General features: G+C 34.1%; 1 protein-coding gene and 1 non-coding gene across 5 annotated transcripts; one reads left to right on the forward strand and one right to left on the reverse strand.

Moving 5' to 3' along the window:
* Nucleotides 1-580: 580 nt before the first annotated feature.
* On the forward strand, nt 581-13,102 carry LOC140060001 (uncharacterized). Of its 4 annotated transcripts, XM_072106022.1 has the most exons (12): nt 1,417-1,485; nt 3,644-3,693; nt 5,594-5,662; nt 7,379-7,456; nt 7,554-7,703; nt 7,841-8,106; nt 8,368-8,489; nt 9,065-9,535; nt 9,860-9,989; nt 10,220-10,285; nt 10,473-10,851; nt 11,079-13,102. In XM_072106022.1, exons 2-12 carry the CDS (start codon nt 3,652-3,654, stop codon nt 11,187-11,189), a joined length of 1,884 nt encoding a protein of 627 aa, XP_071962123.1. In that variant the 5' UTR covers nt 1,417-1,485; nt 3,644-3,651; the 3' UTR covers nt 11,190-13,102. The 4 variants fall into 4 exon arrangements, with proteins under 4 accessions (XP_071962121.1, XP_071962122.1, XP_071962123.1 ...); XM_072106020.1 differs by lacking the exons at nt 3,644-3,693; nt 5,594-5,662 and adding an exon at nt 581-670 and having other exon boundaries at nt 1,288-1,485; XM_072106021.1 differs by lacking the exons at nt 3,644-3,693; nt 5,594-5,662 and adding an exon at nt 620-675 and having other exon boundaries at nt 1,288-1,485.
* Nucleotides 6,935-7,006, reverse strand: Trnad-auc (transfer RNA aspartic acid (anticodon AUC)). The gene has a single exon. It is a non-coding gene; the product is annotated as a tRNA-Asp (tRNA).
* Nucleotides 13,103-13,863: the final 761 nt, after the last annotated feature.

Raw genomic sequence — 13,863 nt, forward strand, 5'->3', positions numbered from 1 at the left:
TTAGTTTTGATTCAACAACACACAAACATCAGCGTTTTAATTATAGGCTATACTGTCTGTCCCATAAGTGTGTATAAACTCTGTTTAGTTTTAGTTTTGCTATGCGATGTAAAAAGAAGTACCGACGTACCATGTCTGTTAGTATTGGTTTGCCTTTCTTCCAATGCCCTCCAGTTGACTCAATTTGGCTCTTATACCCATCCTCTCTTCGTCCTAGTTGATAATATATACTCTTCCGAAAGACCCATCTTTTTGTTATTTTGGTAAAATCAAACTTCCATCTCAAAAACAACACTGGACTAAAATAAAAGATCAAGATTTAATTTTAATGAATCATAAAAATGAAATCTGGATTCGTTACAGCGAGGAAATCAATCAACCGTAACATTATTTTTCTAATTTTTACAATACTTAGAAACCTGTAACTTTACTCCTTTTCAAAAAAATATGCTTTCAAATCGAATTATATCTACAAAATGGAAAGATCCATCGGGAAAAGTGTTTCTATTATTTTCTCATCTTGTAATGTTATATATTTTTAAAGCGTCTGCATCAACTCTAGACTTATGATGAGATAGGATAAATATGGGACCCGAAACGGCGACGATGATCTATCTCTGAAAATCATACAGACACAATATTGACGGCAGGGCTAGACACGGGATCGAAGGTAAGGTAGGCCTAGGATTATGAATAAGTCGTTTATATGGCAAAAATATGAATAGAATGTTGTTGATAACTATCAAATAATATTAATTTGTCCCAAGTATTGATCTGTATTAAATCAGGTTCCGATAACTGTTGTTTCAGTTCAGAATACCACACACACAGCTATCTATTACATTTTCAATTGTGTTGAGGAAGTTGTTGCACCGTCTATAAAGCTTATGAAGTCCCCGTGCTATTCTTCTTGTGGTCGGTTCGTACTCATTCAAACAGCAGTCGCAACACATCATAAAGTACACGCAGGGGCAGATCCAGGAATCTGATAAAGGCCAGGGTGGGAGTGGGGGAAGCTGCTGTTGTTGATATATAAACACGAATATATCCATATCCTGTAGAGGGGGTGGGGGTTCTGGTGGAATTGTCCTTTTTTTTAAAATATTTTCTAAATTCTATCACAAGCATTGCATGTCCAAGATCAAGTGCTATGGACTATCAATTCTTTTAGTTTTATATCATAAATTAATCATCATTAAATTTAGTCTAAGATTAAACAAATTAGACCCTCCTACTCGCTTGAAATAATTTTGATAATAACATTTTCTTTTTTCTCTCTGCATACAGTAAAAGTTAACACTATTCATTAAAGATTAGTGTTACCATCTGATATGTGTCCATAAAGACCACAAGATGTTATTATGGGATGCCTGGACGCAATTGGTATTCCCACACATTGAGGTCGCTGTATTCTTGTGCTTGATAACCTTGTCTATTATATTTCTGCTGGTACTTCTCATTTCACTATTCTGGTTTGATAGCAAGGTAAGTAAATTGTTTGCTGTTAATAATTTGATAATAATTGATATCAACAGTCAGTCGAGACGTCTTGTTCCATCAAGGTTAGCCTTAAACTATTCAGATACGTTGCTAATTCTGCTTTTTCAATATTCTTGATTTTTAAAATTTAATTTTTTTAATTAAGGGGTTTGGTTGTTGGCATTATGCCAAGTTATTACACAAGTTTATAGAGTAGAATGTATACAGCAATGTACACACTGTAAATAATAAACACCAACATGTGTGAAGTGAACTAGCATTATTTAGAGAGAGTTAGACACCTGCAAAAAACTGACCCAGGTAAATGGCACCAACAGGTCAGAGTTATGACAAACACTAAGAAAATTGATCTCAATATACCAGTTCCTGAAATCTCTCCATTGGATCATAAATCCATTGCTAATGTCATCAATTACTTGTTTACTAACATTAGTGCTCACATCCCTTTTCTAAATAAAACTCAACTCCCTGCATTCCTTCCCTCTGACAAACCTGCACCTAAACTTTATCCTTGGGATATTTATAAAAAATTAAGATCTATTAAAGAAAACAAGGCCTGCGGACCAGATTTGGTCCCACCCAAAATTGTTAAATTATTTGCCATGGAGTTTTGTGAACCACTTTGTGATATACTCAACTGTTCTTTTTCTGAAGGCATTGTCCCTTCTCAGTGGAAAAAGGCAGTTGTAGTCCCTGTGCCCAAGGTTCAGCCTCCTACTATTGACAAACTCAGACCTATCTCCATTACTTCTGTGTTTGCCAAAGTAGCTGAGGAGTTTATCACTGACTGGATCTTACAAGATATAAGTTCAAAAATCGATGTTAACCAGTTTGGAAATGTTAAGGGTTTGTCTACTGCTCATTACCTGACCCACTTGGTGCATTATCTCTGTCAAGGTGCTGAGAATAAGCACAATGTTGGTACCATGGTTCTTACTGATTTCTCCAAGGCCTTTGATCTTATCGACCATTCCATCCTTGTTAATAAGATCATTGATATTGGTGTCAGGGGGGCTTTGGTACCATGGTTGTGTGATTTTCTTTTTATGCGTATGCAGTGTGTTAAATATAATGGTACCTTATCTAATTACTCTTACTTAAAAGCTGGTGTCCCACAGGGAACCAAGTTAGGCCCTTTATGTTTCCAGATCATGATCAACGATGCTGGTACAAATGCTAAAACTAAGTATCTGAAATATGTAGATGATCTTACATTTTGTGAAAATCGTAAGCTCTCATTGCCTGGTTTTTTACAAGATGATCTTAATTCTTTTTTCCGCTGGTGTAACGACAACTGTTTAGTGCTTAACCCCAAAAAATGTCAAGCCCTTAAGGTGTGTTTCAGTTCTACCCAACCTTCACACGTTGACATACACTTGGGAACTGATAAGCTCCAATATGTTAATAAAGCCAAGATCCTGGGAGTTTTTTTTTCAAGACAACCTTAAATGGGACTGTCATATTGATTCCATCATCACTAAAGCTTCCAGGAAACTTTTCTTTTTACGATCACTAAAACGATTTGGTTTTAACATTGAAGAGCTTAAATTGACCTTTTGTGGTTACATTAGACCAGTTGTTGAGTATGCTGATGTTGTTTGGCATTCTGGCCTGTCTAGTAGATTAAGCGATTGTATTGAAAATGTTCAAAAGAGGGCTTGCCGTATAATGTTAGGCAATGATTACTTTTCTTACTCTGGTGCCCTTGAATTTCTTAAATTAGAGACTTTGGCTCAAAGAAGGGTGGAGCATTGTCGCAAGTTCGCTGAGTATCTCCCCAAAATTAAACAAACAGCTGATTTAATCCCACCGACCAGACATAGCTGTCATGGTAGGAATTTAAGAAATAAAAACAAAATTACCCAGCTAGCGTCTAAAACATCCAGATTTACCAATAGCCCTATACCCTACTTCATCAAATTACTGAATTCTTAATTTTCTCCCCTGCTAGTTTGCGACTGCTCTCCCCTTCTTTGTTGTTTTTTTTTTTTCATATTTTTTTTATATATTTATATTTTTGATATGACATGTATTTTACACGCAATTTGGCTCTTAGCCACGAGTTGTAATTTTGGTCAATTTTTTGATATTTGAAATAAAAGTGAATAATATTCGAATTTATGAAACTTTTTTTTAAATTCAGACTTTCTCATGGCATATGAACTTGTATTATATCAGCGTTCCAAGGCATTGGTAGGATGAAACAAGACAACACTTTATTTATTACCATATATATTCATGGGTTAATTATTTTGGAAGCTTGGATATTTATTTTTGGTTTAATCATTTTTGGGTCAACTGATTTATCTATCATTTAATAATATTGGTGAAATATTTGCATTAAACATAAAAACACACATGCTGTATGTCATAAAAAAAGAAAACAAAATTTGTAAGACCATTTTATTTTATATCAAAATTGCAGCCAAAGGCTGAATTACATGATGGTCATTACAAATTGCAGCCAAAGGCTGAATTACATGATGGTCATTACAAATTGCAGCCAAAGGCTGAATTACATGATGGTCATTACAAATTTGAACAAAAAAAACGTTATAAAGGTGCATGTTTGCCTCACTAAAACCAACAGTGAAGTGAAAGCAAACATGTTGCACTGGAAATGTATATGAACACAATTACAATCACATGGCAGATTGAGCATGGCATATTACAATGCACTAACTGTATTTGCATTTTTGTCCGTTTGAAACATATCACGCTTTGAACGTGCACATGATTCCGACCATGTTTCATGATTTACTTAATTTGTAAGCGTTTATTATTCATTTATTCTTCTTGTGAATACCATGATGATCACACTGCAGAATATGCTGGTAGTAATATTTGTTAATTCTTACAGAAAAATTCATACAGTACAACATGGGACAAAAATATAAATGATAAAACGTATTGATTCTAGTTTTCGCTTTCTTCATATGTTTGTACAGTGAAATTTAAATATTTGTGTTACTTTTATTTTTTAACAATTCCCCAAAGGAAACTCAGAATAATTTGATCTTCCTGGTTACATAATAGTTTCAATAAATACAGTAATTTATCAAAATGTTTACTTTTTAATGGTTTCACATTTCAACATTATTTAGAGTTAACCAACTTTAGTTAGTTTCTATAGTATAAGTACTATATTATACAAAACCCAAAATTAAAATTAGTCCGATTCAAATTGTCATATTCAGTTCAAATCTTCGTATAAGGAATTATTCATTGATATTACAGTATTATCTTTGTACAAACATCTTGTCTTGTACTACTGTACAGTATTACATCACGTTTGTAAAGAAGCTTAATAATAATAATACATACATACAGTATAACTTCCTTTTAACACTAACAATGACATTGAATAATAATATAACATGACATGCTATTTGTTAGTATGAAAGTTCATCTGTGATAATATTACATGATAAAATTTTACTTTTGAAATTTTGACATGTAAGTTATTAGTGTGATATCTAAAGTTAAATTTTGTTTTTAATCACCTGCTACACTAATAACAATATATAAATGCAATATTACTCTCTACTATTCTACTAATATCTTTTCTTCAAATTCGTTGTATTCCATTTGTTGTTGGTCGATCTTGTTTAGGAGTTAGGGTGGTGGTAGTGTACAGTATAATAATGCATGTTTCATGAATGGTTTTGGCTTGCTCAAGGGGGTTGATGTATTTGTGTAAACTTACAATACTGTATTTACTGTTAAAGTAAATTATACCATTGTTAGTTATGTCAGTGGTGTATACAGGATTCTTTGAACGAAGGAGTACTACGTAATATACAATATTAACATTCTGTCGAAAAATCTATATCAAATATTAGTACAGTAATTAACAATAATACAGTACAATTTTAGCTGTCAAAGTGGGAACATGTCGCCTTATAGCATAACCCCATGGTTCCACACCCCTGAATGTTTTAACATTTAATGTTGGTGTCATTAATTCAAAGTCATATTCCACCTTTTCTGTATTATCTTGGTACTGTATATACTCGTTTGGTGTGTTGGTCTGTCTAGGTATGCTAACCATGTTTTGGGTCACAAAATTACAAAACTGATTTGACTTTTTCAGAGTGGCCAGTTAGATCAGGGTCAGGCTAATTTCTTTGCTCTTGAAAGATATCAGTCATCACTTAATGTGGTAGGTGTCTATAGTACATTCAAGTCATGTATCTAGGTACAAACTGTAATGTATTTAAATATTGTAATGTTAAGTATTTAAAAGAGTGCATGTAATGTATTGTAAGGGTTTCGATCCAAGTCGGCCCTAAACCGTCTCGGCCAAAGTCAAGTCGGCCCCAAGTCAAGTCGGCCCCAAGTCAACTCGGCCTCACGTCAACTCGGCCTCACGTCAACTCGGCCTCACGTCAACTCGGCCTCACGTCAACTCGGCCAAAGAATAATCGGTCAACTCGGCCCCGTTAAAGTATGGAACGAAAAAAGTGCAAGTGAAGGGGATTGATAAAATAATATTTCTTCACAATTTTTTAACTATGAATAATTCTGACTTTTAATGAATATTATTATTTAGACAATAATATATTTAGCAAAAAAAATAGGAAGGATTTCACCAACTTTCCTTTATTTACGTTTAATAAAATTTCGTAGCTGAGCCTCCCTGCGCGTTTGCCAGCTTTTTCGATATCTACAACTGCTACGTGTTTTCGCTGACCGGGGGATTCCCCTTTTTTTAAAACGCAAATCATGCACAAACACGATGTACGATCATTTTTACTATGGCCAAATGGTGGAACGTAGGCCTCCGTCTTCGATTTCCTAAAATACGGTACCTGCACGTGTTTTTTGTAACATCGGCAATGAGTTCATTTTTTTATATGATATTATATTTTTTATTTCTTCATTTTTTTTAAAACGTGGATAGTAAGAATCGTAATAATATTAAGCACTTTTTGCGTTCCATACTTTATTGTGGCCGAGTTGACCGATTAGTTTTTGGCCGAGTTGACGTGAGGCCGAGTTGACTTGAGGCCGAGTTGACTTGGGGCCGACTTGACGTGGGGCCGACTTGACTTTGGCCGAGACGGTTTGGGGCCGACTTGACCTGCACCCATTGTAAGCTAATACACAAAGATGCTACATGTACGAATGTCAACCTACTGTACTGTACATACAGTAAACACAATAGGCATTCCCAAGTGTTTAAAATCTATTCATATTGTGATGTTGGTCTTGCCTGGAGCTATAAGTATAATCCACCAAAACTGCGCGCAAAAAAAGCATGTATTTTTTAATTTATTATATATATATATTGTTTATTATATATAAACACAACAGGCAAAGAACATTAATTCTAAACCGCCCGGTGATATACTGAAATTTAATTAATTAATTTGAAACGATAAAGATGAGGAAATCTGTGAGAATGAGAAAAACTGTGAGAGTGAGAAAAAGTTGCCCCAACCGAGACTCGAACTCGGACCGCCTGCTTGATATGCAGATGTCCTAACCATTAGACCACTGGGGCTTTCATGGTATTGTTCGAACTCGATTTGATAGCGACTCTTTAACATTCTCGGCGTGGTACGGCGGAACAGCACTAGTCCTTCTCGGCGTGGTACGGCGGAACAGCACTAGTCCTCAGTTGTTGTAGTTGTTTATTATATATATATTGTTTATATATTATTTCAATGAATCAAAAGCTCAATATTACTGATCTGCTGTATTTCTATCATAGGTTAAAATTCACTTAGATTTATCAGCTTATATTCTTTTTTATAAATCCACAGAGGCAACAACAATAATATATTTTGAGGTTTTATAAACTCAAACAATTTTCCTGATAAGAATATTAAAAAGGATAGTACAATGCTTAACCAACCATATCGTATCATTTCAGGATGATGAACAAGTGGATCTCCATGGTAACAAGGCACCACAGGGACTGGAGGCTCTTCATCAGGCTTTTGTGAGAAAGGTAAAATAAAAACAAACCAAAGAAGTGGTACCAGAAGAAATAAAAATAAGTGAAAACAAACTAAATGTACAGTAATAACATTTTGTTCAATTTTCAGCTTCTTCCAATCGATTCAGAAAGTGGCTGGAGTCTAAATGGTGTTCATCATGAATTACGGTTGTGGAGGCAGGTTTTAAATGATGAGGCTGCAACTGGACGTATTCATTACCTCTATGGATGTTCCTCTGCAATCTCTGCCTCTCCAGAGGTTGGTTTATTTGTTTTAATATTTACGTATTCAAATAAATATTGAACAGTTGCCGAATGTTAAGATATATACACCTTTGGGTGGCAACAAGAGCGCAACAAAATTGTGATTTTTTTTTATTTTGTATAATAAAACAGGAAGTAATGGAAATGTTGCAAGATGTAAGCAAAAAGGTTGAATGGGATTCGCACGTTTCGGAAGCAGATCAAGTGAGCATGCCCACAAGTACCGGGCTCGACTTGGATCATTCCGTCATGACGGATGTTGTTACAGAAGCACTCAAGAGTCCTGGAAGCATCCAGTTGCTGTGCTCCAGGATTAAGTTTTATCTGAAGATGCCTTATCTGATGTTTACTGGCAAACCAGCCCAACTGGAAGAAGTCAGACTAAATAGAATTGCAAGGTGTTTAATAATTTATGTACAGTTTGTATCAGAATACAATAAAATACATAAGAAAACAACCAGCAATATCAGTAGAGTAGTGTTTAAAGTAAGATACAAAATAACAAAGTTGCCCTAACCGAGACATAAACTTACTGGCTGTGAAATAAACTAGGCTAATTAATTCAAAAGAAAGCTTGAGATAACTACTTAATAACAAGGTCATCTGGAAACTAAATATGTACCAATTATTTTGAATTCAATATTTTTTCTGTCATGTAGGACCTGGCAGAAGGAGAATGATGGATGTTGCTGGATGTTCTGTAAGAAAGTGAACAAAGGCATTGTTCTTGAAAGCCTCCCGGACATTTGGACATATTTTTATTTACGACCAGTACTAGGAGGTTGGTGGTGGTGGAACATATTGTTACCATTGGAAGAAATTATATACAAATACTTAAATTTGGTTGACAGGTTAAATTGAACAATGTTTTTAAAACGTAGTAAATCGTTAATAGTGCCATTGAGAGTACTTTAGATAGAAGGATGTATTTGTGTTGTTTACAATATGATAATTCAAATTCCGTTCTGTGTTTTCAATTACTATTTACGATGAACTAAATGATGATTGATGATCATGAGTTCATCTAGCAGGAAACCCTAAACTGATCTCTTAGACTCCTTTTATACTTTTTGATCCAATCGAGTGCGTGCGTTTGTAAGGTAGTCTTAATTTAGGTCACTCCATGATCGACTCAAAGCCTCGGATGTTTTACTTTCATCATTTCTCGACCCTGGGCTGTAACAAATCGTGTGTGAATGGGGTCTTAGTGTACCCTAAATAATTAGGAATATATGATGATTAATGGTCAGTGAATCTTATCAGTCCACCTTAAACAACGATCCTGATCTCTATCTCTTAGTCTACACTACTGTAAATACTGATGCCAACTAATACAAAATGAATGTTTTATTACAGTTGAAAGAGGTTGTATACTTCATTACATACTGTGCATAGAATCTGATCTGCCAGAAACAGCTGAAATAGTGGCTTCCAGGGTTGCAGCAATCAAACATTACTTTGGCCTAAGAAGACTACAGCTTCCGCCTCTCAGACGCAAATCTTTAAAGCATGTCACCGAAGGCTTTGGCAACCAACCAACAAGTGGAATAGCTGTTACCGACAACAATTCTATGGAAGATATCCAGCCTGGGAGTGTTAACCAGCGTGCAATATGTAGCGGCACAAGTCCTAACGAGACAACTCAAAAACAAGTAGCAGGGCGTGTGAGCAGCGACCACGTATCATGGGCATGGGACTCGTCGAGTGATGACACAGGATTTCAGAGTGACGGGATGCCGACACCAGTGAGAAGAAAGGAGAGAAGATCTTCTAAAGGAAGCAAAAATCCTGCCAAGATGCTGGAAAGAAGACGGCTTATGAGTGGAGGTATTAATCTCTTACAACATCCTCATTAAAAACTAAACTAATAAGCTTCACTGTATTCTTGTACATAAATGTTGAATTAATTAAGATTTATTTAAGTGTGTCTCGTGTGATGTTGCATTTTCTAAAATAAAATAAAATCATCTATTAAACAACAATAAACATCTCAAGACAAATGTGTTTGCATCATCATTTTTTTGTTTTGCTTTCATTCTTTTTTATCATCATTTTTTGTAACATTATTTGATCGTGATTTGAAGTTGGAAATGCACTACAGAAGTTGGCATGATGCATAGAATAATTCTTTGTTTTAATATTATATTTCAGCTGAAAACTTTGACTATCGTACTCTTGCGAACCACTGTGCTGGTGAAGTCTTAGAAGAAGCATTGAAAGCAGGTGTTATCAATGTGAATACAAGTGAGGCTGATCAACAGCTCCAAACTGGTGGATGGACGTAAGCTTATTTTAAATAATTTAAAAAGTTGATAGTGAGCTTTCATGGTATAAGGGGAAGGATGGTAATTTACACTTTAAAGATTAATCTACACATGCATTTAGGCCCTATTTTAAGCAGTGTATTGGGTCAATTTAATATTTGTTTGAAATCTTGCTATTATTTAAGAAAAAGGTAAGAAATGTTACCTCTAGTGAAGGAATAATTTATGTTAATTATTTATATTTTAGATTCCAATGCTTAGAAAAGGATGTTGTTATATTAAAGAAGAAAGAAAGAGGATCTGTATTTTACAGGTAAAGTGTACAAATAAATAATGTTTTGTGAATGGTGAGAATATTTCATGAGTTGAAAAATTGACTGTTCTATTTTAATGTGGTGGGGTAAATATTAGAATAATAGTCCAACATAAAAAATCCTATCAATCCATCAATCAATCAATATTACAGTTATGATAAGGGTTTACGTACTTGTTTGTTACAGTTTCCTGGGCAAAGGCTTGATCAGGGCGTCTCCAGATGTGGTGTTCAAAGCAGTTAAAAACCCTAGAACACGATTTATTTACGACAACATGCTAAAAAAAATGAATATTGTTCGTGACCTTGGAAACGACCTTCTTATCTACAACATGATACATGAAGTCCCGCAGATAATCCGCAAGGAAAGTCGAGACTTCTGTTTGCTTCAGACAAGTAGGACGGACGGTCAGAGACACATTGTAGCCGCACGGTCAGTGGATTGGCCAGAATGCCCACCAAGCCAAGATGGTATTGTACGGTCAAAGTTAAATCCAAGTGGATGGGTTATTGAACCAGTGATAAAGAAGAATGCTGTGAATTCAATCGTCACATATTTGGTGCAAGTGAGTATCTTGTGTGTTGTCATTCATTTGTCACAAGTTCTGTAAGCGCTTCACATTATTATTTCATTGGTGGATCAAACGTGTAATCAGCACAGTTGTGTTTTGACCTTACCCAATTGTACACCTGTGTGAAGAGAGGCAAATGTACTATAAGTAAAGTTGGATTCAAACTCACGATTGTGATGTAACCAAAACAGTTAAATAAATTTGCTTTTTTCCCTTTTTAGATTGAAGTTGGTGGAAAGGACGTACCCCAGAGTTTTCTACAGTTTCTGTCACGCAGAATTCCATTAAGCGTTGCCTATTTAAGGTTGTTCCTAGAGGCAGACTTGCCATAGTTTACTTTTTGCTGTCTGGAATGATGAATACTAGAATGGATATTGTAAAGAGGTTAACAAAATGTGTTTAATTCACAAGCATTTTTTTTATACTGGTTAGTTACTTGACATTACACAGAATCATTTTAAGAACATGTTCTGGCAGTTTTTTTTGCTGATTTTGTGCTTTTAGGATAAATATGAATTCTTGCCAACCAAGGACACTATTGAAAAATCATCATTTCAGCAATTTCGACGTCCAAGAGGTCTGTCTAGGCCTAGTAGTTCATTAAGAAATATGTTTTTAATTTTCTATAATTTTTGTAATTTTTGTCGGTTGGGCAACATAAAGTACAAATTACAAAATAGTCGCAAATGTTAGTGTCTTTAAAATTGAAAAATGTGTGCTTCCTAAATCTTTCAAGTTCCCTCGGACACAATGCTTGGACGTAACCACAAGTAATTTGGACAATCATGACGCGGTAAACCATCCAAACTGCCGCTGTGATTAGTGAACTCAATTTCACTTTCATTGCGTTGCATCTAAGTGGGAACCAAGCTTTAAATGTAACTAAAAAGATGACATGCTTATAATAGGACCTTTTTATCCTTGCTGTATATACAGTAAACTATAATCATTTTAGTAATTCCTAGTTTTTGTATTGTGTAAGAATCTGGACATTTTTTGTACATGCAACTTTGCTTCAGTTATGCAAATAATTTAAGGTGCTTTTTAATATAGTATATAATATACTGTAGTTTTTAGTTAGTATTGCTGTTGTTTCTTGTGGTTTCTTGTGGTTTTAAGATCTAACAACAATTATCAGCTGAATACTTATATTGGTGCAATTTAGTGGTAAAATAATATATTTTAATACAGTATTATAATCCCTGTTCATTGCACATTTCTGGACTTGGACAAACTATTTTAAATAAGTGTAATTAGTATGCAAATGAGGTGTCCGTCTTAGATGGACAATCGTCTTTCATAACATATATATATATAGCAATAAAACATTCTAATCAGAGGGATATTGGCCTAGCATGCGAGAGAACACTTCTCTGTGTCATATTTCTTGTATCCTTAGGCACCCGTCCTTTCGATGGGACATAAATCTGTTGGTCCTGTGTACATACATTGCACATAAAGCACAATAGACTTGGTACACTTATCTAAAAGAGTAGGGGTGTACTGAGCATTCTAATGAAGTCAAATTAAACTACAACTGAAACAAAGTTCATGCTAAATACACTTGTCATTGTGAAGTATAGTACTTCAACGTCCATATGGTATAATACATTACAAAGAGAAAGTAAAAATTTAATAACATTTAATATAAAATTAACTAATTAAAATTGTGCAACAATTTGATTTTATCGAGGACCTCATTTTGTATTATTTTTTGTAAATTATAAGGACATAATTACGTTAGTTTAGTTTTGGAATAATGGTTATGGGGTATGTGCTTTTTAACTCCATATCAACTACAATGAGTCCATGCAATTGATGGCTACAACTGGCAAAATAATCTAATACATAATCAATAATTGTCACTACTGTATGTATGATTTAATAAATATATTATAATATTTTATTGACCATATTTTATTAAGATATAGAAAAACCAAAACATTTAACAAATACAAGAAGATATTATACTTTGTAGTCAATTTATTACCAAGTGTAAATTATATAACAACAATATAAAGATCATTTTACTGTGTTGGCATATACCTTATTGTATCATCACTGGTAAACAATGTAAGTTTATTGGTAGTAAACATAAATGGATGTCTTGAAAGTAGGACAGGCATTTGTTAGTTTTTTCCAAAAAAAGTTAGTACCGTATGTGTAAAAAATGTAATATTATTTTGTTTTTAATGCTCACAAATGCAATACTGTGTTTTATTGTTGAATGATCAACATTTCTTTTTTACCAAAGTTAATATGATTTGTGTATTAGAAAATAAAGTTTCTGTAGTTAAATACAACTCTTTTGGAATCATGTTCATTTGGGATGGCTTTTTCAGAATCTTTGTTTTTAGAGAAATTTTCGGTTTAGGAAAACTAATATCCAGACTTTTCAGCACCTCTCCATGTGCAATGTTTTAACATATACCATCCTTTTGACTTCTAAATCAAACACAAATAATAGTTTCTAATATTCTTGAACATCAACAATTCTTTTTCAATAAAAAAAAACCTGAGCAACATTTCCTTCCTGATGACTTTGACATTTCAAATGGATCGGATTTTTTTTAGCTCTTTATAGATGACATGTTGTTTCACTGAAAAAGATAAAATATTAATTAAAAACAAATTGCATTAAATGAACAGCTTTATGTGTGGAATGAGATTGGTCATTCAATTCGGAGGGGTTTTCCACAAAAGGGCAAAAATCATTAGGCTAGTTAGACCTATTTATTACAGTTGCACTGCTGATCTCTAGCTTGAAACTTCACGAAAAACAGGGATTTGTTTAAACCTAAATATAGAAAGTTCACCTTTTCGATCAAATAAATAGCGAACAAGTTTGTCTGCCGTTCTTGCTCGCCTCATTATCTTAATGGAATTAGTTCCTGCTAAACTCCGCAACACTACTAACACATTTCTGAAAAAGAGTTTAAAAAAAACGTTTAAAAAAAAGCATTTGGATTGTATCATAAACTAATTTAGTATTAAGATCTAAAGGTA

This window comes from Antedon mediterranea, chromosome 10 (assembly GCF_964355755.1).
Source record: "Antedon mediterranea chromosome 10, ecAntMedi1.1, whole genome shotgun sequence".
Classification (NCBI taxonomy): Eukaryota; Metazoa; Echinodermata; class Crinoidea; order Comatulida; family Antedonidae; genus Antedon; species Antedon mediterranea.

Bases quoted from the DNA above. Each gene is read 5' to 3' on its own strand.
- LOC140060001 (XM_072106020.1), top strand. From the start codon at position 1,354: ATGTTATTATGGGATGCCTGGACGCAATTGGTATTCCCACACATTGAG. The intron at 9,536-9,859 runs GTATTAATCTCT...ATTATATTTCAG, and splicing joins AAGACGGCTTATGAGTGGAG to CTGAAAACTTTGACTATCGT. The intron at 9,990-10,219 runs GTAAGCTTATTT...TTTATATTTTAG, and splicing joins CTCCAAACTGGTGGATGGAC to ATTCCAATGCTTAGAAAAGG.